This window comes from Zonotrichia leucophrys, chromosome 2 (assembly GCF_028769735.1).
Source record: "Zonotrichia leucophrys gambelii isolate GWCS_2022_RI chromosome 2, RI_Zleu_2.0, whole genome shotgun sequence".
Taxonomy (NCBI): Eukaryota; Metazoa; Chordata; class Aves; order Passeriformes; family Passerellidae; genus Zonotrichia; species Zonotrichia leucophrys.
Genome location: NC_088171.1, coordinates 97535369 through 97560751, shown reverse-complemented (window position 1 = coordinate 97560751; position 25383 = coordinate 97535369). Strand labels below are relative to the sequence as shown.

The 25383-nt window shown below is 34.6% G+C and overlaps 1 protein-coding gene across 2 annotated transcripts in view; it reads left to right on the top strand.

Annotated features, from left to right (window-relative positions):
* The first annotated feature begins 12346 nt into the window (after positions 1 to 12346).
* The window catches only part of CCDC102B (coiled-coil domain containing 102B), a 122619-nt gene continuing 109582 nt past the window's right edge, over positions 12347 to 25383 (top strand). For both annotated transcript variants that reach the window (XM_064703471.1, XM_064703472.1), the window contains exons 1-3: positions 12347 to 12896; positions 14724 to 14932; positions 19460 to 19568. In XM_064703471.1, coding sequence (XP_064559541.1) covers positions 12468 to 12896; positions 14724 to 14932; positions 19460 to 19568 — 747 coding nt within the window. In that variant the 5' untranslated portion in view covers positions 12347 to 12467. The remainder of the gene's footprint in view (positions 12897 to 14723; positions 14933 to 19459; positions 19569 to 25383) is intronic.

The following is a 25383-nucleotide window of genomic DNA, read 5'->3' as shown; positions in this document are numbered from 1 at the left end:
AGCTCAGGTAAACCTGAAAAATAAATCATTTGAAAATGAATGCATGAAAGGAGATGTTAATGAACAGGCTCAAATTATGGTCATTTACTTCAACACAGACAGGTAGATATTGGACAGAAAGGTAGATATTAGAACCATTTGAAGTGTACAAATATGATATTCATGTAATCATAGATTCCTAGAAAGGCTTGGGTTGGAAGGGACCTTAAAGATCATCTAGTCCCAGTCTTACTCCCCAGTACAGCAGGTTGCTTAAGGCCCATCCAACCTGGCCTTGAACACTTCTGGGGATGGAATCCACAACTTTGGGGAAGCCTGTTTCTGTGGCGCTCACCTGATCTATCCACTAGAAAGAAAGTTCTTTCTAGTCCATACAATGATCTTTAATTAATGGTTTATTATGAAAATTATCCTTCCTGAACAGCTTGATTCTCTGCTCATGCTAATTAAGTAATCTAGGTCTGATTTACACTGGGTTAAATAAGACTAGGTTTTTTCCAAGCTCATTCTTATTTAATGTCAATCACATTACTGGAGGAATACCCTGGAGGAATTTTCATGAAAGCTCCTATTGTTTTGAATATTTTTTAATATGTATTTTCAGTTGACTTGGATGTTTCTCCATAAGTTTTGTAGGTGTCCATTTTTGAAAAAGTGTGTCAACTTCCCTTCTGCCATGCTGAGTAGTCACCAATTATTCAAATAATTTATTCTCTTTTAGTGGCACTACATATTGGCCTAGAGCAAGAGGGCACTAAGAGAATAGACGTGCTTCTCTATGCTTTTAAGTGACATCTAGGATACAACAGATGATACTCAGTGATTTATTTTATTTGACCACTCTAGTAACTGTGGAATCCAGGTAAAAGTCACAATGTGGATTGCTCCTTTGTTCATTTCCCTCAAAGATGATTTAGTGGTACTGGGATCATCATGAGATAATGTCTTACAGCATTAAATCACACAAAATCAAAGTCCTTGAGCTATTGATAGACATGAGATGGTGTTAAAATACTAGAATGGTTAGGGGAAAATGAGAATAATTACATATAAATGTCCAAGTAGCAATCTTTTTGTAAAGAACATTCTTAAAAACATTAATTATACAAGATATGGCTTCTAAAACTGTTCTGATGAAACCAAAAACATCTCCGCACAAGAGAGTTGTCAGTTCTGATACAATTATATCAGAGTAGTTGAACCAGCCAAAGGGATATGCTCTGACCCAGAGAAAACAAAATATTCATGAGTGTTCTTACTTGTCTGCTTATGTGGGTGGGAAAATCACTTGTTTCTAGACTCTGAGGAGTGTTTTGAAGAAAAATTGTTTTGTGTCCTAATAAGCATTGGAATGTTTTATGTCTTGGTCTGAAACAAATCATCAGATATTTGTGATTAATTTTCCCTACTCCCAGTGTTATGAAATTTCCTTTAAAAGTAGGTCATGTTTTGAATAGGAAAGCATCATAAATGACTTCAACTCTGACAAGACAATTCTTGATCTCTCATATCATAAAGCATATGGTTTTAAGATACTGTTAAGGGTTTTAAAACTCAAGAATTTCTCAAGAGTATAAGCAGGGATTAGAAACTTAACTTTTTCAGGGATATGCCATTACATCTTCCTGCTTCATTGAAAATAAAATAAAAGAAAAAAAAGAAAAGACGAAAAAAGCCACACCAGAAAAACCCCTAAAACAAAACATGACTCCCTAAACCCAGTGGGATAAAAAAGCCTGTAAATGAAAGTGAAGCTATCCAGTTAAAGGTCACTTTCCAAATGAGTAACACAAAAGAAAATAGAATTGAAGTACAGACTCTAGAAAATAAATTTGTGATGATTTTGTCTACATAATGAAGCTTCTCTATACATTTAAATGATCTCTACTCTTTGGATGAACATGTTTTAGCATTGCATCTGACCTAATTCTTGTTCAGTAAAGTGCTTTTCATTATGGCTAGTCTGTCTTCTGTTTCCTTTTTTTTACTTTTGAGGCTAAAAGAAACCCTGCTGATCTGACCTGTAGCCTAATCTAAAAATGTGCTAAAAATCTCACAGATCTATGAAATCCTCAGTTGTGTTTGGGAGTAGTTGAGCCTTCTCCACTATATTCAATTATAAGCTACAGTGATTCTCACAAGGAGGTGGATTTGGCTTTTGAACATAAGTAAATGAAACATGAAATAGTAGAATGCTAATACTATCAATAGCTGGGAAAGGAATTTAACCTTTGAGAATTCAACATGATACAATGGTCTTTTGTTTTAATTGTGTGTTATAAGCTTATTTGTAGCTTATTTGCAGTTATTAATATTTCATATTAATAAATTGTTTAACTAATACCCTGAATGAAAATTACCAGCTGAATGAGATGTTTTTAGCTTTCTTGTCTTCTTTGACTTTTTACTTACAGCTGGCTTTAATGCTTGTAAAGGCTTCTAAGACCAGTTATGACTCACATACTCAAAGGCAGATCTAAGCTTGTGGATGATGTATACCTTGGGTGTTATTTCCCTACATTTCTATAGTCTTCCCTCTTTCTGAAAACTTCAGAGGAAATCCATGCAAGACAGTGCATGTGTGCACTGGCTGAGCTCATATCCAGTGTGTAACAACACACTGACTACTGAGATTGAGCTGTCTTTTGAGATTCTCTGTTGTGAATAGTCCTTTCTATTGTGAATGACTACTGGCTCTCTTGTAACATAGCTGAGTGGTGTAAGAAGTTAGCTGCTTATCCTACTTGTTCCCAGTAAAGGGAATGACCCTGTTAGCACTGCAACTCATTTCAATGTAGGTTAAAAATGTTTGTCACGCTAAACACGCCCTGAAACTAACTTATTCTGCTTTCTGTGTAAACAGAGGAGGAAGACACATGCACTCAGTTAATTTTAGTCTTAGCTGTGGAGCTGCTGAAAAACAAACCAAGCAAATAAAAAAAAACCCATACCATTTTAATATTATTAGAGTAAATTTCATTGTGACTGCAGAACAAGGTGTCTGTAGGTATTTCTGTAAATCACAGGAAGAGTTCACTTGTATCTTTAGCTATAAGCATTAAGATAGTGCTTCAGTATAGTGAACTAGTAGTAAAAAATGTGAACCCTATTCTTCTGAAGCAATTACTTGTTTCCAGTTTGAGCAACAGATTACTATTGTTCTAAAGAAATCTCTCTGTGCTATTCAGAAAATATCTATTAGAGCAGATGTTTAACTGATATGAATTATTTTGTATGAATTAACCATTGCCTTATTTTAAATACACTCTGAGTCTGTTCTCAATTGAAGTTATTGTTAATATGCTGATTCATAATCTGTTTTTCCTAATAATAATTCAGACAATATATTCCATGGAGATTACCCATCTTCACATAGAGTCATGAGATTAAATTAGAATTTAGGGGACTACTTGTTTAACTCAGCAGTTTACATTAGATTTTGTAAACCTGTTTGTAAGTCTTTTACTCTGAAAGGATCTAAAACTTTGAGAATTCATACTTGCCCTAACTGCCTAGGAAGTTTGTTTTGCCTCTTTTTTCATTAATCATATCTTCGTAAAATGTGGTAATCAAATCCAAAAAGGGGAGCTAGCCAAGCAAACTGTCTCAAATGCCACAGCTACCAAGTTTAGTTGGGTTATGATTGGTTTAGCTTCTACTTAGCTCTTTTTGAGACCATCTGGGAAAGCTGTTGGTGTCACACACACTCCCTTCCCTCCCTGCATAATCTGATTATACAATATGTTTTTTTAACTGTAGTGGCTGAGAATCAATACTACAGACTTGAATGTACAAAAGATATGGGTGAAATGTTATGGAACTGTGTAACCAAACAAAACATTCTTGGGGAAATGAAGTTACTGTAAATTATATTTAAAGCAGTACTTCAGAGCTTCTTTTGGCCTTATGGGTAGTAAATGACAACATCTCTATGTACAAATATTTATGTTACCCATATTTAACCCTAAGGATTTGAATACAACTTCAAAGATGTGAAGAAAGATCAGCTTGTTGCTGTAAAAGACTTTGAAAGATATTGCAATGATATGTAATCACTTGCATTGCCCAGTAGACCTAGATCAGAGTATATAATTTTGGTTCTCATCTGAAGAAATAGTACCCAAACTGTTTAAAGTTTATTAAAATTGGCAGCCAAACAAAGAAAAGAAAGAGTAATATTTGTTTAGTCTTTACATTTATTGTAATCTGTGACTACCTTCTAAACTGTCTTTTTATGAATGCATATGTTTATAGTATGTATATATAATATGTACACTATTTATATAATCTCTGTAATATTAAACAAGATATATTGTATGCACGTGTTTAGAAAAAACAATTGAAATGCTGAATAGGATTTTATTTTAAAATGGATATTTAGACATGGAGAGAAAATTATAAAAAGAAAAAAGGAAAAAATGAAAAAATGTACATAGGACCACAGTGAAGTGGACCATGTCCTTTTTTTGGTGCATCCTTTTTCAGAGAGAATTCAGCATTTCATTTTGAGCAAGCTTTAAGACACCCCTGACCCCCATCAGCAACAATAATGTAAAATATGCTGTGAAAGAAATCTTGTCCTAAATTACTACTTTTAATTATTGACACTGTTTGTATTAGTGTAACTTAATAGAACAAATTCCCTTTACCTAGGGATGTTTTATTCTGTGGAAAGAAGTAACCACTCAGTTTTTAAAAGCCTTGAGCCATGTCAGCTATACCAACCCTGTGGTCAAATTCTCCTATTGGCATGGAAATTTTCACTATATTTTACAGAAGCAATTCACACATTATAATACCTCATGGTTAGATGAAACATGGTATAGGCAATCATTGCAATAAAAGCATCAGTCCAAATATAAAATTTTGTGAAACTCCATGAAGAAGTAAATGTTTCCTGCAAGACACTAATTTTTGCTGTTTATTCTAGATTGTTTCCCCTGGTGCTTAGAACTGACCTTCAGCCTGGGAAGTATCTGGAAATCCTTGATTATCTTGTTCACCCCTTTCCTTCTTACACGTATTCTCATATTTTCAGTTGCTGTTGGCAGAATAGATTTGGAGGAAAAAGCCTTTTTTCTTCTTTTCTATGTCCCTTACAGCTGGTTCCTGACAAGAGTGCAGAATTGCTGCTTTTAAGGCAGTTCAGTGTTGTCACAAAAGGAGCTTATTTCCTGTGGCTCTTCCCTACTTACGTGGTGTTTTGTGACCCATTTGGCTAATACTTACATATTCTGAGATTCACAATTTGTGATCATAATTTTTTATTATTTCCTGGATGTCATGGCAACATTGTTAAAACTGGGAGGAACAGGCTTCTAGAGCTCTTCAGAAATCACACTGCTCAGAGAATCGTGTTAGGGGGGACTTTAGAGATCATCCCCCTTGCTCAGAGTATCATATTTAGGAATTCTACAAGGCATGCCTTTGTTTCACAAGAATTTCTGTCACAATAGAGATTTAATTTTTTTCCAAAATGAGTGGGACAACTTACACCTGGAATTTTAAATCTTATTTCAAATGATTAAAGTAGATTGTGGAAAAGGATATCAAATGAGGACAAACTGGCAACGTGACTGGCATGGCCAGCCTGAGGGCCACTTAGGGCTACTTCATGTTTTGGTTTTTTTGAAGATATAAATTATATATATATGCAATTTTACCCTACATGCCTTCAAGTGAATTATTAAAACCTTCAGGAGAAGCAAACTACTATTAATAATAGAAAGGATTCCTCCTCTGGAGTCAGAGAATTTTGCTTATCACAATGGATACTGGAATATCAAGAAGCAGTATGCTTACTCCTCTTGCATAGTGTAAAATGCTTATTTCAGCATTATGGTGATCGCTATATTTTCCTTTGGTTTCTGGATGGTTTACTAAAATAGAAAAAAGTTTAACCATTTCTAAGTCCTTCTTTCATTTACTGCTTCCTCTTAAGGTTTAAGTGGTTTATTGTCTTTCAGTCACTCTCTTTGCTGCCCATCCTTTACCTCTTCTCTCAGGAATTTAGCTGTACATGGACAACTAATATAATGATGCACTTCCTGGGGGTACTTCAGAACTGCCTTGTCTGTCACAATGTTTTGTATCATAGTAAAATGCAATTTTCCCTGCAGATCTACTATTTTCCTAAAGTTACTTTCTAGTTTTTACTTTTTTAGGCCTGATAGAGTAGCTGGCAAACTTTGTTTATGGCTTTTTTAATAGAATGCGAAGCTGAAACCCGAGTCTTTGTTTTGCCTTCCCTGTCTGTCATGTTATTCCCTCTCATCATCTGATGTTATCAACTCAGAAGTGAGATCAGACTCCAGTTTTACATAGAGTCTACTATGAAGGGCTTACTTACATTTGGTCCTATACATTTCTGTCTCTGGAGTTTTTTAGTGTCTCTTGATAATAAATTTATTAATTTGTTTTCAAGGCAAAGACATCTATACTATAAAGAAACAATGAGAAAAATAGTGATATTCTGGGCTCCCAAGATTATAAATTTCATCAGACCTATAAGTGTGGAACTTAGCACTTTTCTCTTTACTGTTTCCTCTAAAACCTCACAAATATTTTTGGTTTATGTTCTTCAGTTCTATTTGTTGTTTTTTTTTTTTTTCAAAAACATTTCAGTCTTTATCCTGTCCTTTAGGAACTTTGACAATTAAAGAACTTGGAAACTAAGATTTAGGCCTGACATTGTCTCTTGCACTTCAATTATTCAGATGGATGTTATGTTATAGAAGGAAAATGATGTTGCATAATTTCAGTCTTGAATATCAGAACATTAAGGAATTGCCACTGTAATTTCATTTTATCTCAAAGAGACACTTAACACACATCATACTATCCAAATTCATGTCTTAAGAAGACCAGTTTTTTCACGTATTTTTAAGATTTCCTATTTTCACAAAAAAGTGCAAAACAACAACAACAACAACCCCTCACTGAAGCAAAAAACCTGACAAACCTCAAAACATTTCTCTTTGTGAGGTTAAAAGCAAAACTTTATACTTTGTCATTTTCATAGCATAACTGGTTATAGTTATGCTATGTAAACGACATTTAGTTTATTTACTGGACATGAGAAGGAAGTAAAACAGGTTTTGGAAATAAATTAGATCTTTATTGACATTTTTATGTTAACAGGAAACTAGAGAAATATGAATAGGAGGGAAAAATTATCATGTAACTCCTAACAGGAAGTAAACAATTAGCATTATTTGTCTCTTCAGGCCATTTTTTGGCTGATTTTTAGTTATGACACATGTAAGGAATACAATGTTTGGAAACAACATAGCTTAAAGATTTACCATATGGTTTAATATTGTTAATATATATATTTTTTTATAGCTGTGGGAAAAAAATAAATAGAATCATCTTTGGATGTGCATTAAAAAGTCCTGAATGCACTATCTTTTATTTTCATGAAGTAGGACAATCTGTATATTATGTCATGGTCTGTTTGGATCTTTCAAATTTACAGCACAGTGTACTTTGTAAATTGAACTTTATTTTATGAGCTTATGAGCTCATTTAAAAAAATAAACCTTTAAAAAAAGTCCTCTGTGTCCAACAACACCACCAAAACATCAAGGCATCAAACAATGGTGGAATCATTTTTGTACAGAGTAGTCCAACATATGAGCTCACTAATTCATTATTTCCCTAATTCACAAGCTGTCCTATTTACAAGTTCTCTAAATTGTATTTTTTCCATGAAAAAACTAGTTACCAAGCTGTCAATGCCAGTGCTCACTCTTTCTCCTCTCTTGAGGAGTGAATGTCTCCATACCACACTTACCAGTGTGATGTTTTTTTCACCATACATTTCTGTCATTTACTCGGCAATATTTTTTCATCTAGCCACTGGGTGGGACCCCTAGGGGTTATTAATTAAAACCAACTTTACAGCAGGAACAGACACACAAAATTTGCTCTCCTTTTCTTGAGTTCATCGCTTGGTAGTTAGCAGCCCTTAGTAAACAGCCAAGTTTTCAGGGAGTGAGTTAAATCACTTCCTATATCCTTATAATGACCACATCACCTCCACTCATTTCCTTAAAGCCTTCTCTCTCTGTCAGGGTCTGTAAATGGGTGAGCTGCAGCAATACCATGGAAAGTTCTGGCTTTCCAGTGGCACTTACAAAAGAACATGTTGAGTTCTATGATTCATTTTGTCCTATTCAATTTATATATTAGACAAAAGAATATTAACTGGTTTAATCTAAAGCAGACATTTTCTCTAAAGACAAAATACCTTAAAAAGTTTGGCTGAGGTCTTAATAATTAAGAGACGTGTAAATAAAGATTAAGTCATGCAGTTAGAAAAAGGATGTTGAAATTGTATCCTCAAGCACTGCCCTAGCTACTGAACTGAGTGAAAAAGCTGAGTTCAGTGAGCAGGTATTAAATGAGGAAAGTGCAATAATTTCTTCTCTCCTGGTGATTTTGTTTAACGGTGCCACCAAGGGCGAATATACTGCTGTTTACCTAAAACAATAGGTGGCAAAAATAAATCAAGAGCTCTTCTCTTTCTTACTGGTGTTCAGGATCATTAAGTAAATATGAAAGGTTGCAGTATAATTAAATATCTTTCAGACCCATGTTCTTTTCCGTGTTCACCAAATGTCTGTTTTTTCCTCTGAGAGCTATCATCACTCTGTTCTCACTCTATCATCACACCTCACTCACATGACATGATTAATGTTGCTTCATATATTTTGTTCATGCTCATTTTAAATATCCATTAAGAAAAACAACTTTAAAGTGATGTTGTATTCCTTCTTATCACTCAGCTGTTAAAAGTGGAATGATCAGAAGGCTTCATTGATCAGAAAACCCCCATTTTCACCAATCCTCTAAGTTTATTTTATCTTTCCATCCAGTTATCTTTTATCTAATAATTATGTACACTGAGCTTCATATGCTGTGCTAGCAAGTCTGTTGCTGCAAACTCAATAGTGACTTTAAAACTAGCTCCACACAGTATTGTTTTGTCAATTTTAGACTTGTGATATTTCTGATGTTAAGAAATTTGTGTCTAACATTGGCATGGACCTTTCTTCTTTGAATTATCTTTAACAGACAAGTTAAAAATTATTCTTGTTCCCTCTGGAACATATATAATATGTATAATATATATAATATTATAATATATTTAATGTATAATACATTATATAATATATATAATATTTTATAGATTATAGATATATTTTTATATTTGATAGATATATATTTGATATATAGATCTATATATAATATTTTATAGATGAGAGTTTTCAGAGATCAATGTACATATATGATGTTTTCTGTGACATGGTCGTGTACCAGAGAAAAGAATAATTTTTTAAATACCATTATATATATATATATAGAGAAAGAGAGAGAGAGAATGATTAAAGATTCAATATCAACAGATTCAATACTAAAAGAGTTTTTAGTTGGACTGTTGGACTTATTTTATCTTATTTATAGTTCATATCAATCTACTCTTTCATGTTCTCAAAAATACTGGACTGATGAAATTATGATAAAAAAAAGTCCATCCTAATCATCCCTCTGGAACTGTGAGATTTTTGACAGTTTCAGACCTTTTACAATAATCAACACATTTTTCTAATTTTTAAATCTTTGCTTTCTTTCAAACTAATATTTTAGTGCACTTCTTTAAAAACAAATACAAGCACAAATCTTCAAAATTCATACTTTTAATAAAATTCCTGTTACCTATTTCACTTATTCAGCAACATTTCTATTGGTTTTTCTTTTATCCTGAGTCAGCCATCCACTGAAATGGGTTGTGTTGAGATCTGTCTCTTTTAATGAAAAAATGATATTTTATTCTACCTCTTGCAATCTTAGAGAGAGTACCTAAAGAACCTGTTTTGATTAGATTTTCTGAAAAGGAGACAGGGAAGTCAATACAAATAGAAACACCTTTTCTTTACCACCTTGGAGCGAGATAGCACTTCTGTTTTCTGGAGGAGGAGTGACTACTTTTAATTCTTAATTTTTCTGAATTTTAGTTTCAGAGTTGGGATCATCTATCCATGCTGAAAAGTGCAGGCTGAGTTCAGCCTACCATAAAATGATTAGAAGCCTGAGAGACCACCAGCCTTCTGTACAGGCCTACTTCAGTTGTTACAGTCTAAGTCTGATCTGACTGGCAGTGTCCCAGCCTCCAGAACACTTGAGCCATCACAATGGAGGGAAGCAAGAATTCGTGACCAATGTTTCCTTTTTAGCCTCATGTGATCTCTGATCTTAACATTTCTCCAGCTTTGGAAACATTACTGAATGTCACATGACAAAATCACCTCAAACCTGTAATGAAACATCAGCAACAGGCTATTCTGATTCATAAATAACTCTCAAGTCTTTCAAATTTTCAGATTTTCAAATTTTTCAAAGAAAAATATTACCATTCTTATTTCTCCATCTTTTAAGATTTGTAAATTTTGCATTCCCCAAGTTCTCGCCTCTTTTAATGAATATGCAAAGAAGTTAGCAAAACACACTGAAAAAACTACTGATTATGAAAGGTGTAATAAGTACTTCTGTAGATATATACTAGTTTGGGGCAGGCACAAAAAATGTTAAGAAAATTTATTGTACTTTTTTAAAATCCAAAAGTTTCAACTATTTCATTATGTATTTATTACATTATGTAATATGTTTTTTTATATATTATTATGTATCTAAATTTCACTGTGGTTTTGTTTGATTTTTTTTTTATTGAAGCTTTAGGAAACAAAGGAATTACTACAACCCAGAAATTAAATTAACAACTGACTGCAAGATATTTAGTTACTTTGGCTCTACTGGGCCTCATACAAGTTTGTGGGTGGCAATACCTTTGTATTTTGGATTAGGCTTATTCAAATTATATTGCTGGAAGAAAGTCAAGAAGTAAGAAAGGCTCAACCCTGATGAAGCTTTGGCAGCAGCTCTGCTGCATCTGTGTGGTGCTGTTGTGGGGCTCGATGGTGCTACACCAGACAGAGATAATGAAGGGAGCTGGGAGTCCTTCACTGTCCCTTTCCTCCTCTCATATCCGTACTCCAGTACAACAGCTCTCCATAAGCTTCTAACAAATGGCAAATAAATGTCCTGAAAATCATGGAAAAGTTGAAAACAGCTGGAAAATTGGAATAAAACATGCAAAAGCTTCTATTCAGTTGAAATGAGACATAACTGAATCATACTGCCAAAGCTATCTACTCTTCAGTGTTTTGTTAGCAGCATCAGCCTTCTGCATTTCAAATGCAGGTGTTAGCACTAATTACTGAAACAAATAAACATTTTTTTTACAAATGGATATCACAATACAAAAGCAATTTCTTTTTTACTTCTAACAACCTAGTCTTCTATTGAACTAGTAAGATTCTTAAGTTTGTTTATTTGTCTGAATTTTGTTTGTTTGGCTGCTCTGGTTTACATAACCAAGATGAAAAAAAACTCAAGGAGATATAAGTGGCTAGTCTCTACAGACTGTCCACATCAGCATTTTCTCAGCACTGGGGTAGGGAAACAATCTCTGAGAAACTGCTTTTCTTCTGGGCCAAATAAGTAATAAATAATCAAAAGATAAATAATGAAAAAGAATGCAACAAGATTTACTAGCTGAGTCATACCACTGCGAGGTAGGCTGTACAGTACAGTAATAAGGATAGTGCTACCCTTTCAAGAATAATATAAGAATATGCTACCTAGAAATCTTCTGGAATGCAGACAACAAAATAAAGCCCCCTATAAAAAAATACTTGATTTTTGTCTTGAAAAAAGGAAATCCAAAGGTCACAGGGATTTTGATAATATTTTTTTTCTTAGGTATGCAAATTTTAAGGCAAGTTTTGCCTAGTATGAAATTCCAGTTTGGGAAAGAAGGCAAGTAATTTGTTATTGTAGTTCTAGACAAATAACTTCCTCTTGCTAGATATTTAAAATATATATTGATTCAATTCAATCTTTTCTTGAAGGAAGAAAGCTTTTGTCTGTTTTCTTTAGACTCAAACATTTTTGAGAGCACTATGGTTATTTAATGACTCTTTCTTTGCAAGCAAGTCCTAGCCAAATAATAGATATGTCTGTTTATGCTGTACTCAAAAAGTATTAAATAAAAGATATTTTAATTGCTATTTCATGTTGATAAAGCACATTTCTAAAACATGAGCAGCATCATTAACTCACTATTATAGCAGTAAAAACCCCAACTGTTGAAGGTTATTCATATGATATAATTAATTAAAAGCTAAATTATTGTCTGTCTTTGTCTTTTTTAGGAGTGAAATTAGATGATGAATCAAAACATTAATTTAGACTCCATTCAGAAACAAATGGAAGAGATGGAGGTTTTTGGGACCCAACCAACACAACCTGATAAATTAGATAGATGTTGGCAACCAGGTGACCATTTGTTTCATTCAAGTCTTCCATCTCAAAGTTTCTACCCAAATTCACCTCAGTATGCACATATGCATACAAGTTACAGCAGTGATTGGGAAATTTTTGAAGCAGTAAAAATTCAGGAACTGGAAGAAGTCAAAGCCAGAGCTGCCCAAATGGAGAAGACCATGCGCTGGTGGTCAGATTGCACCGCTAATTGGAGAGAGAAATGGAGCAAAGTGAGAGGAGAAAGAAACAAAGCACGAGAGGAAGCAAGACAATTGAGGATCAAACTAGACAGTGTCATAAAAGAGCTAAGTGTGCTTAAAAAAATAAATCAGGATTTAGTAAATGAGAAGGAAAACTTAGAAAATGGAACTGCTTGGAAAACGGAATGCTGTTGCTCAGAAATAGCCTGTATTAAAAAAGACCAAAGCCTGTTAATGTTTCTGGAACCAGAACCTCCGAAAGACCTAACCAAAATCATCAAAATTCCTGGGGCAGAAGACACAAAGAAGGTAAAGAATGGGAAATGTTTTTTGTGGTTCATGAAGTAGTGACAAAGTATGGATGTGTACATTGGAATGGGATTTTTCAAGAATTTTGACCAAAATATTGCCTGATCCATTCACTAGCAAAACCCTATGGCCCCCTGACCCTCTGATCTAAATATTTCTAATATGGGAAAATACAGAAAACAATTCATACCCTTGCACTATGACTAGACATTTAAGGAACAGAGGCAGACTATTATATCCAATAATTTACATATTGTTTTGATTATCTCTCATGTTTTACAGTAGCAGGATACCTCTCTTGTCTGAATTAATCATGTTTTGTGTACTTACATTCTTTCTCCCCTCCAAAAAAGCATATTAGGTTCTTGGCTTCTAAAGAACCTAAAGTCTAAAATCATTTAATTCTCTCTGAACTTCAAAAGCATGGGAAAAGGTAGGCAGTTCTTTTGCAAATTTGCAAGACTTCTTATTTGATAAGGAGAGCTATTAAATCATGATATAGAATTTAAAAAATCAAGTATATTGGTTAAGCAGCTCCTAACTTTACACAAAAGATCCAGTTACATTCATCAAAAATCGAAGCATTTGTTCATGTTTAACTACCTTTAATTCTGTGCCTTGGAATGCACTGTATAGTCTTCATAGACACCACCAAAAGTCTTTACTTGTTTTCTAACAGATGGCAGTGTTTGTAAATATAGGCAATTTTTTTCACACATTGCTGGAATATTTTATTTCCCTGCATTGTTGAAAGTAGAAAAGTTTTTAGTTCAATTCAAGAGAAACTGCCAAGATCTTAGATCTGTATGTATTCTGTTTGGAAATTTTACTCTCTAATGCATATTAATGATATTATATTCCTGTGAAATCTGAAAAAAAAAACCAACCAAAAATATAGTAATGTTAGTAGCAAGAATAGATTTTGACAAAAAAGCATGCCTTTCATATTTTCAGACAAATTTGCCATTGGAAGGAAATACCACAAAATATACTTTAACTATTTTTCCTTAGTATAAAACTTTTTCTACTTAAAAAATGAAACTTTATATGTGAATGGGAAACATTTTTATTTTTTCAGTGGTTTCTAGTATTTTCTGATGTAAATTTTGGGTATTATTCTAAAAACTCAAAAGAACAGAGTGATGTGAAAGAGGATTGTCAGTAAACTGCTAAAATTAGATTAGCTTTTAAACAAAATTCCTCAGCTACAGTAAAGCAAATACATTTCTAAGGGAAACTTGTTCACAAGAGACATTCAGTCTTCCTCAAAAATGTGTATTTTACTTTTAATTTTTTTTCCCATTTTGATATTAGTTTTTCTTATGTTTTGTATGCAAAACAAGTATCTTCAAAATAGATATCTATATACATTGTTCCTTATGAAAAACTTGTATAAGCCTGCTTCAGTATTCTTTACATAAAAAGTTTGAGTTCCTAATGTAAAGTTTCTCAATACATTATTTGTATGGATAAATTGCATTGCTGGTTTTATTATTTCCAAGATTCTGTCTTCACCAGAGTTATAGCCAAAAAAAAAGAGAAATTGAATATATTTCCTCAGCAAAGACACATTTGAAATATTTTGGATACGAAGCTTGTCATAACAGAATCTGTAAGAAATCACAAAATTACAGTTATTCAAATATACTGACATTTTTGCCCCTTTCCACCCATATACAGTCCAACTGTTTAAGATGTTACCTATTTCCTTTTTTTCTTCTATGTTCCTTAAATGTCTAGAAGAACCTTGGTAGGCCCTGCTGGAGCTATGTTAGACTTTTTCCTTCACTTATGTTTTTCTCAGGTGTCATTTTTTTGTTTTCTCAGGATGTAAACAAAGACCAAAGCAATGACAATAAAAAAATCACCCCAAAGCCTCCCGATTTCTTCCCCAATGGACTTCCCAGCATCTGTTTGGAGAAACCTAAAATCAGTTTAGGCACTACAGCTAAGACAACAGAGAATGATTTAATACATGTATCAGTCTTAAATTTGCATTTGGCTGAGATGGGGAAAATTCTACAGAAGGAAAGAGAGTAAGTGCAAAATATATCCTACTTTTGAAATTCTCATAAAGGGGTTTAGACAGTTTCTAAAATAGATATGGTGATGTTTGCATTTGTACCTCATATGTTCTAAACTTTCTTCATTGCTATTTGCAAGACTTTTATAAGAATTTAGAGAAACAGTTCAGCCAAGTGTGTTTATTGTTTTCTTTGGCTTGTCTGTCATTTAAATAAGAGGTTTTCCATACAAATATGTAATTTGGTATCAATGCAGTGATATCTAATGTATGTTATACCCAGTTATTGGAGTGCTTTATGCATAATAACAGATTTTCATATACTTTACCAGCAGACTTTGAAAGAGTCCAACTGCAGAATGAAAAAGGCTGTTTTTGAATTCAAAATATATGAATCAGCTGCAAAATTCTGTTAACCTCTTCGCTTGTAGCAAAGTCTCTGTTAAAAGCCAGTAACAAAGAGAGAGTAACAGATTTATCATACATTTATGTAGCAGATCAAATTTGCCTGACATAGATACTAAATATAAATTTTGATGGCCTGAAAGAAGTTTTATGTTGTTTAAATGGTCAATATTGAGAAAGATTGAATCTCACCAGAAAGGCTTTTCAAGGAAACATGCAGCATGTGATGCATGATGATGTAGTAGCAGACTTCAGGCTGCAAATACAGGTAATGGTAATTTCAAAATCAGTTGAAGTTAATTGTAAAATTAAAAGGAAGAAAATTTCCTGTCCATTGCAAATATATTCAACACTTTCAGTTCAGAGAGTCTTCAATGGCAAACTGTGCTGAAGAATTTCCTTCCTGTCAGTTTATTTCACATCTCCTGGCTGTCAGTTTATTTCATAACTGTCATGTACATAGCACAAGTCTGAGGTAAAAAATCCTTTCAATTCCTAACTCATATTTAATGTGCTTTGTTATATGAATTAGATAGTTGTAGAAAGCATACAATAATTCTCTAGTTGAATCATATAGCAGAAGATGGCTGTGCTCTCTCTCCTTGAAAGGTATTTCATTTGCCTGTGAAAGCAAACATATGTGTGAGTTAGGAGACTGATGCCTCATATACCCATTTTCCTGGGGTGGAAATATTTAGGGGCCTAGGGACTTCATCAGCAATCAAGTATGCATACATATATAATAACTTTCATTTAGAAAATAGAAAAATTTTCAACTCACTTTTAGTCACTTCTCAGGAAAAACTTTAATAGGTTTTTGTTTGTCGGTTTGTTTACATGCCTCCCTAACCAATATTTAACTGTACTTCACAGAGACAGATTTTTTCATTTATTCATTTTTTCATGCATTTATTTTTTAAATTTTTCATTTATGAATAATTTCACGTTCATTTATTTTGTACTGTGGTATAAGACAATAAATTTACTGGCACACAGTAAGAACTGGGGCATGTTTATAACATGCAACATGTGGCAATGCCAACCTCAGGCACCAAGCAGTGATTTCCACATAGCAGCAGGGATGGGTACAACAACTCCCTCTGCAGGAGGGCAACATTTCCTGCATGGAGAGATGTTATGGAAGCAGAATATATGCAGCTTCTAAGAAGCTACTATATTTGGCAATGCAGACAGTAAATAGCTAGGAATAATGTTACTAGGATAAGTATTATCATAGTCACCAGTCTCTTGAGATAGCTGAATCTCAGTTGAGCAGGCTGTCACCTGCTATCTCAGAAAGGGTTGGTCTCCACCACTTGGTAGAATTGGCGGATTTTGCCATATTTCCGACTTCAGATTTCCAGTTTTCTCTCTTAGGTTTTATTCTTGCTCATGTCAGGATTTTTAATCCTGTATTCTGGAGTTGCTAGTAATGACTATCTCAACAATCTCACCCCGTTTGCATTTTTACTCCCCTTATCTTGTGTGGCTCTAGCTTAAGTATTTTCTCACAGCTTCTTTCTCACAACTTAGCAGTTTTCTCAGTGAACTTGAGCCAAGAACACACAGCTGTGTTGCATCAAAAGCAAACAGAAAATAGACAGCTTGAACCCCAAGGCCAGAGGTTACTTTAGCAGTCAGTGGGATCTTACTCATACAGCAGAGGACTTCTCAGCAGTTTCCTGGTTTATATGCAGCACTCTGACTGCTTTTTTTCTAGAGTCAAGTTAGCTGATGCAAATCCAGTGTTTGAATTTCCCTCTAAGTTACCTACCTAGTAACCTTTTTGGTTTCCTATCTCTCTCCATAAGATATTTTGCTTTTTCACCCTGAGAAGACTTCTGCTTTTTGCATTCTGCTTAGAGCTATCATCAGTAATGTTGACATAACCTTATGCACGCAGATCAGGCTTTGCAAAGGACAAAAAGAAAGAAGGTCTAAAAGAAATAATAAAAGTAAAGGGATGAAAATTAATGTTTTGACATTCAAAAAAATATCTTGGCTTGGGTTTACAGTGTGAAATTACACACCAACATCCTCTACTAGGTACTAATGGCTCACATCAATTACACATTTGAGGTCCATTAGCATGAATGGAAATTACAGACCTTATGAATGGCTCAGCATTTTGCATAATCATTTGCTTAAAATAGCTGTCTTTTGTCATCTTTTGGATCAGTGTTCTCATCTAATTGTCTTCTAATTTTAAGGTAGTAATTTGTTCTGTTTTGAACTTAAAAGTGTTTATTTCTTCTAAAACCAAAAGCTCACAAACTAGTTGACTGCTAGTTAATAATATCAAAGAGGAACTTCTTAAGACTGGCTGGGTAACACAGACAATGGATACAAAAGGTTCTGACTAAGCAACAAAAAAATCCTCTTTTTTCCTGTGAGGATCACTGAACACTGGCAATGGTTTCCAGTTTCCAGGAAGGTTGCTGGGTCTGCATCCTTGGAGGCATTCAAAAGGCATCTGGACATGGTCCTGAGCAATCAGTTCTAGGCAACCCTGCTTGAGCAGGGGTTTTGCACCAGATGGCCTTCTTGAGGCCACTCTCAACCTCGACCATTTTCTGTAATTCTGTGATTTAATTAGATAATGAGTTAAAATGTCTCATTACAAGATCCATGAAAAATGCCCTGAACTTGATTCTAGTAAGTAAGTTGCTTCTGATGTCTGCTATATTCTTTCTTCCACTCTTCATTTTCTTTATTTAAATAGTAAACTTTATGTAATCAGAATAATTTCTTTCAATTAGTGGTATCAGAGGGAGCTGACCTCCGTTAAGAAGTACTGTAACACAAAACAAAACTAGTGTCTTCTAAATAAGCGAAACATATTGTACATTTCTCTTACTTTTCAGAATAGACCATTTCTGAGGACTTTCACTGCATTCAATGCAGTCAATGGACAATTATTCAAAGTATTAGAATGTCATCTTTCATGCTTTCACTTTCTACTGTATTAAATGTCTCGCTAAGAATTCCCTTAGTTCCCCAATGATATCATTCCAATGAAATATCCCATTACTTTGAAAGCAAAACGGTTGAGTTGAAATGCATGAAATACATATTGCTCCATTTTGCTTTGTGAATAATGGTGTTTATTTTATTACTGTAATGTTATGGGATTTCTAGATCTTTGCTAAGATAAGCAGTGCTATATACTAAATCTAGGCAGAAAAAGGATATCCCTGATTCAAGAGCATTCCGTTTAGGTATAAAAGAAGAGAGAAGATATTTCACTATAGTGGATTGCTTCATTAAAGTAGCTGACATTGCTTCCAGGACCTGAGTCAGCCCAGTCAGTGGCAAGTCTTATCTCTATATAAGCCTGCAGTCTGCTGCATAGAAATGTTCCAGACAAATTCCATCAATACACTTTGGTTGAACATGTGAATATTTAAACCAAATATTGTCAAAATATATTCTAGTAAGGCCGGCAATAACGTCTTTGTTAAAAAGGTTGAAAAATTCTATTAGCCTCCATTAGAATAGAATACTGTGGCACGCAACAGTTTCTTTAATTGCCAAGTATTAGGTATTTCTTTTCAACTATTTCATATTTTTCTCATTGTACAGGCATAGTACTTCTACACTAAATAATACATTTTCCTGAAATTCTTCTAGCATTTTCTTCCAGGAGCTATTATTTTTTGAAACATGAAATATACATCTTTTAGTAATGTTTTTTAGCATCAAACATCAATCATCTTTGGTTTCTGGTTTCAATAGTGTATATTTCTCCTGTATACATGTGTTTAATCTGTTGTCTGTACTAAATGCAAGTGATTTAATATGTTTTCTTTGAGGATCTTCACTAATGTGAAGAAACTTGTGATAAATTAGGTGGCCTGAACCACTAACAGAAGTTAAATTTTCTTCAGTTTATCTCAAAATTTTATTTTATTTAAAGTTTCAATTCTCTACTACTGGATTTCTGTTTTCTCTTTAACTATTATTTTTGATGAATCTTTTGGACTAATTATGCAATCATAATAATGGTTTTTAGAAGAGTCAAGATATAACATTGACAAAGGCAGCATAACTCAAGCTATGAGAAGGAAATTCAATGTAACTTTTGTTCTGTCAGCTTCAAAATTGTACAATGCTAAATTTTAAAATACTTTTTTAGAATGAATGTATTTCTGGAGAAAGAAATGGAAAAGATGGAAAACGAATTATTTCTTTGGAAATGGAAATATGAAGAATTGAGACATACCAAGCTGGAAAGCCTGAAACAGGTATGTTAGCAGTACATTGTTATCACATGGAGTAAGAAGGAAAATTTAGACTTCTGATTTCCTGTGTTGTAGCTAAGAGTGAAATTGTCTCCATGGTTTATGAATGTGACAAATCCACCATATATCAATAAGTATTCTGTGTAGCCAGGTGGGAGGGACCTGGTGAGAGTGTGTGGATGCTGCCATGGCAGCACCTGGTGCTGGGAAGCTGTGAGAGTGGCACTGGGATGGCTCCACAGGCTTCCAGGAAGGACGAGCCAGAGCAGGCAGGTTCCATGCCCCTTCCCTTGTGTGGTGAGGCTGGTGGTCCCGATGTACAGCAGTGTGTGATCAGGGTCCAGTGGGGCTTGTGTTCAGAGAGAAGGGGTCCATGTGGGGTAAGGGGATGCTCAGGAAAGCCCTGCCACCCTTCCTGAGAGGCTGGAGAAATACAGCACTAGAGGTGTAGAAATTGCCTGAAAAAATGTGTCGTCCCCATCGACGTGGACAAGGAAGTAAGGCTGGGCAGGATCAGAGAAGGCAAAGAGGAGATTAACAGGATCTTCACAGGGATCCAGAGATAAAAACATCTGAACCACATGGGAGGGGCAGTCAGAGGCTGTGAGTTTCACAGTGAATTGAGTCCCACAGTAGGAGGGCTGGAAAGGTATGTTCTCCAGCAACTGCCGGATGGCTCTTTTTCCAGATCTGCACTTCAAAAGGTTCAAACACCTGGTAGTGAAGTAAGTGAAGAAAGCGATAACTGTGAGGCATCAGAGCCAGCTTTAACAAACACCATGCATTAACATCAGGAGAAGCAGCAAATGGTGGTAGTAGGAGGCTTGCTCCTGTGAGGATAGAAACCCCTTTGCTCCCCACTTGCTTTTTTGAGGGTTATGTGGCTTGCTGTGGGCTAGGATCCAGGAAATTGCAGAGAGATTGCCGAGGTCTGTCCAGTCCTTAGACTGCTATGCTGCTACCCATCCTGATGGGCACCAGCTGGGGGCATATTGGGAATGATCACAGAGCTCTGGGTCTAGGTCATGGGGACCTGAACTAGGAAAGGAAGCAATGAGAGATTGCAGACCACAGTGAAATGAAGAAGAGGTGGTCAGCTGGAAAACTCAGAGCATAGGTTGATAGGAACATGAAAGACTTCAGGAATGGTAAAACAATGTGAAGGGACACCCGCCTCAAATGTTGGTAAAAAATGCACACATCCTAGGAAACAAGCTGGGAGAATTAGAGCTGTATGTTGTTACAGAACTACGATATTGTTGGAACAATTCAAATACTATGCCGAGTCCATGCAAGTGGAGTACTGTGAAGGACTTCTAGAAACACTGGCAAGGAAGGGCTGAGGAAATGGAAGTTGCCCTCAGATCTAAAAGCAGCTCACTTCTTTTGAGGTCTCCAGAAGGATGGGAGATAATCAGACTTGTGAATTTAGGATCAGAGAACAGGCCAGTGAGGGTGTCATTGTGGTAGGAGTTTGTTACAGACCACCTAATGAGGAAACAAAAAAAAGTGTTTAAAGAGCACAGATCTTGGAGTTGTAAATCCCAGTTCTCGTGGGTGACTACAGCTGCCAGAAAGTTACAATAGCTTGTGCAACCACAGAGATTTCAGTGGGGTTTCAGGAATAAATTCTTGCTGAAGGCCCAAAAGGGGTGATGAATAGCTGGATCTGCTGTTGACTAATATGAAGGAAACTAGCTGGGTATGTGATGATGAATAATTTCCTCCTCTGTGGTAGCTTTGAAATAGCGGTGTCAGTCACCCTGAAAGAAGAAAGGCGAGCAGCAGAGTACAGACCCTGAACATAAGGAGAGCAGGATATTGGCTTAGTCAGGGAACTGCTGGGAAGGCTTCCAAGGGAGGCAACTCTGATAGGTAAACAAAGGAGTCAACCAAACCTGTCAGGCCTTGGAGTACAACCAAGGTTTGTCCTAATACTCAAGAGAACAGGTAGATGTGCCAGGAGACTGATTTAGCTCAGCAGGTCACTCATGGTGGAGGTCTGATGCCAGAAAGCAATGTACTTTTACGAAGATCAGCCTTGAAGGAGTAATTTAAGAACATTGCCTGGTTGTGTTGAATTGGTGTTAGGAAATACATGTTCATTTCAATCTGTGTCCATGATTAGAAGAATAGAAAATATTTGTATTACAGTTTGCAGGTTTTAGCTTTCAGGACAATGGATAGAGGACCTCTTTGGTCCAACAAAACTCAAGATGTGTGTTTATATAGCTAAACATAGATAGTGAATTTAAACTGTCCTATGAATTTAACATCTCAGATTTTAAATAATGGAGAGAACTTAATTAGTTTTCTTTCATGTTCTGGAAAGAATTGCAAGCAGTCTATTAAATCTCAAGTTCCAGTTAATAGGTGATGCATATGCAAAGCAGCAACAAACTAATATCTATCTTTCATATTTGAGTTCCTTTAAATTTTAGTTCTTTATTTTCTGTTTGCTCATTAAGTAGGATTTTAGCTTGTTATACTTGTGCCAAACAGAGGAACTCTAGGTTTAGTTGATAGTTTTACTTAAGCAATTTAATCTTCATGAAATGCTTTATGGCACTGTCATCAGGAATAGAACAACAGAAAGTAAAATTTTTCTGAGAATTCATTGGAGATAGAGAACAATATTTATGCATTTGCATGTCTACATATATGTGTTGCTGCTTTTTTCTTGGGAACATGCTCAATTGCTTTAATTGCTAACAGGAGGTAATAGTTTGAGCATTCTTTTCAGCTTCTGACATTTATGACATAAATCTCATTTTTAAATTGCAGAAAAAGACACTGATCTGGATGAATCTGACTAATTTGAAAGAAATTATTTATATCAGTGGAGGGGGTTTCTGTAAGTGGAAACTCTACTAAAATAAACCAAACCTTTTGTGTTGTCAACACTGATGTGAATATTGCTCACTATATATTACTGTTGAGAAATGGATGCTGGAACAACAGACAAGAATTTTGACAGTGAAAAAATTGAAAGTGGAATAAAGTAAAGTGCAGACATCTACTAGGCTAAGCCTGGAATCTGATTCCAATATAAATTTCCAATATTAAATCACAAAGGAATTTCTAGATTAAAAGCAGATCAATCATTACATCTGGATTATTTTCATGTCCTTGACTGAATTAATCTGCTATTTCCTTTGGTAGATTGCCTAACAGTCCCACTGTGAATGTGAAAAAAAAGTGCTTGGTTTGCAAGTGACAGTGCCACTGCAAATTAAACCATTTTTAGGAGTGGATAGCTCTTCTAGCCTTTTGGAAATTGGAGAGATTTTGGGGAATGTTAGAAACTTCACAGCTGTCAAGACTTGATTATTAGTGCTCCCAGTAACTAATCACTTTCTTTAGTTACTTTCATTAGAAGACAAGTATTTACTCATCTTGGGACAAACAAAATATGGAAAGCTTTGGTGATCTTGATGATCGTTGTGTTAACATATTATCCATTCAGCATCAATTTGGAAGTTGCAAATGAGTTTTCAATATATTGAGTTAATTAAAAAAAGTAGGAAAGTGACAATCTATGATCATAGTAACCATGAGCATTATAGGCAGCTTTGTGTGACATTGATCTTGACTTGTTTGAGGTCGTAAATTAGACCATTTTAACAGGTACAACAGAAAGTTGCATTTGGTGTCGTAACTGATAATTTCTTTTTTTTTTTGTTCTAAGAATTATATGTCTGTCCATTAAAAGATGTAAAACACTTTGTTATTTTAAAAACAGGAAAGAAATTACTCAGTATAAAATTGCACTAATTGTTGTATTTGCTTGAGTATCTACAGAAAGGCAAAATTTGTTTGAAAAGCTGTTGAGTAAATAAAGAATATTGACATTAGTTATACTTGGGTTTAAAGTAAACTTTGTTACAAAGAGGAGGAATCTTTAAGTTCTCTAAAGAGCATTAAAATTTTTACATCCCTAATTTTGCTTGTTGAATGTCCCCAGGAATGGAGTATGCAATTTTTTTCAGATACAGTTTAGTTTACAGCTCAATTAACCATCAGTCTGAAAAACACAAAAAGTATGTCTGAGTTTGATTAGTTAGGTCTTTGGCCTCTGGAAAACAACGCAAATCCTTGGTGTGTTGCTGTGATGTTTGCAAACAGAGAATTGGAATGAGCAAGCCTGATGAAGTTTTAGGTTTTAGAATGATCATTTTATCTTATGTACAATTAAACATTCTTGTTTATACTCATTGCAAATCTTCCTCAAAATTTTAGATCCATCCTTATAAATCCTGAATGATGTGCTTTTCTGATCATTTAAGAGTTAAATAAGATGGGATATTTACAAAACTATCCTGAAAAAAGTGGAAAAGTGCATGTCCTACTATAGTCCACTGGTGTGCACTGTAGACTTACAAATGCCATTATAGGCAGCGCAGGTCTGTGTGGTTTAAAAGAATTTTCAGTTAGCTGAAGTACAGAATGTACTCTTCCTTTCCATTATTTAGTGCTTTGGTAGTTAATGAGGGAAATTCCTATCTTGTTCATGGGATATGAGGCAAAAATTACACTAATTGGTACTTAAATCTTTTTGGAACATCAGTGATAAAAAAGTATACCTAGATAAAAAGGAAAACAAGGTAAATGAACATTTTGTATATTTGGCAGAGACATTTCTGTTCTTGCTCTTTTTTTTTTGTTGTTGTTTACAATTGAAAATAAGTCACCAGCTATTGATTTTGCAATAGAGCCAAAAAAAACACCTTTAAACATTTTTTAAAACAAATTTTTTCTGTTCTCTCTCAGTATATAGATTTTTTACACTATATTACAACAATCTATGTATTGTTACTTAGGAGCATTACTTTCTTTAAGAGATTGTGAATGGTTTCCTACCTTTCCTTCCTTCCCCAGATGAAGGAAGCTCCACTGATGTGAGTGAAGCTTCTGGATAAATTAAGTCTTCTCCTATCACTGTAAGCATTTAAATGCTCTTTAAAGTGGAACAGCCTATTTGGAGGCTCAGGTTGTCAGCAGGTAAATCTTGTTAAAGACTCTGGATTATTTCTACCTTCTCCAGAAATCTTTATTCTGAAGTTACCTTATAGTGTGAAGGTGCTACACAGCTGTTTACCTGAAATTGCCTCTTTCATTTGCTTAGTACATATATGAAATAGAAAAGTGATACTCTTATAATCTTACAGAAAATTTAGATACATTTAGTAAGATCATCTATTCTGCCACGTGCTCTTCACCTGACTCAAAAAATGCCTTCTGTCTGTTCCCTGAATCCTGCAGAAAGCATAATAATTACCAGACATAAACCTGAATGGCTGTACTGCCTCCTATGAATTTCTATGTTAAATTTCTTACCTAAGATGCCCAGAAATGTTGAGTACTTTGCATGGCTATCATAGGAAAACAATTCTGTACAAAAAAAAATTGTAGTGCTTTCATAGAGAATAGACAGTAGTCTATTTTAGTGCGCTAAAGGAGTTTTTATAAAGTTTGATATCAGAAGCCTCAAGGCTGAGATTTAAAATATCATTAGGCAATTTTCTGTAAACAACATCTGAATTATTTGAGAATGCAAATGACTTCATAGAATGGAATCTTGGTGCAGTTAATTTTCCTGTAATAAAATCTCATTATTTTTAGACTATGTCTAGAATTTTGAGTGTTCCTGTGTAAATTACAATAACTGACAGGTGGTCAGAGAGTAAGGACAGAATTCTGTATTGTTGTTTCAGCAGCAATTCTTGCAAAGAGTTAACTATTCTTTCACTCTTTTCATATATCAGGTCCCCGTTCATATTTAGTTTTATCTCTGGAAATGATGTACTTAATGTTCTTA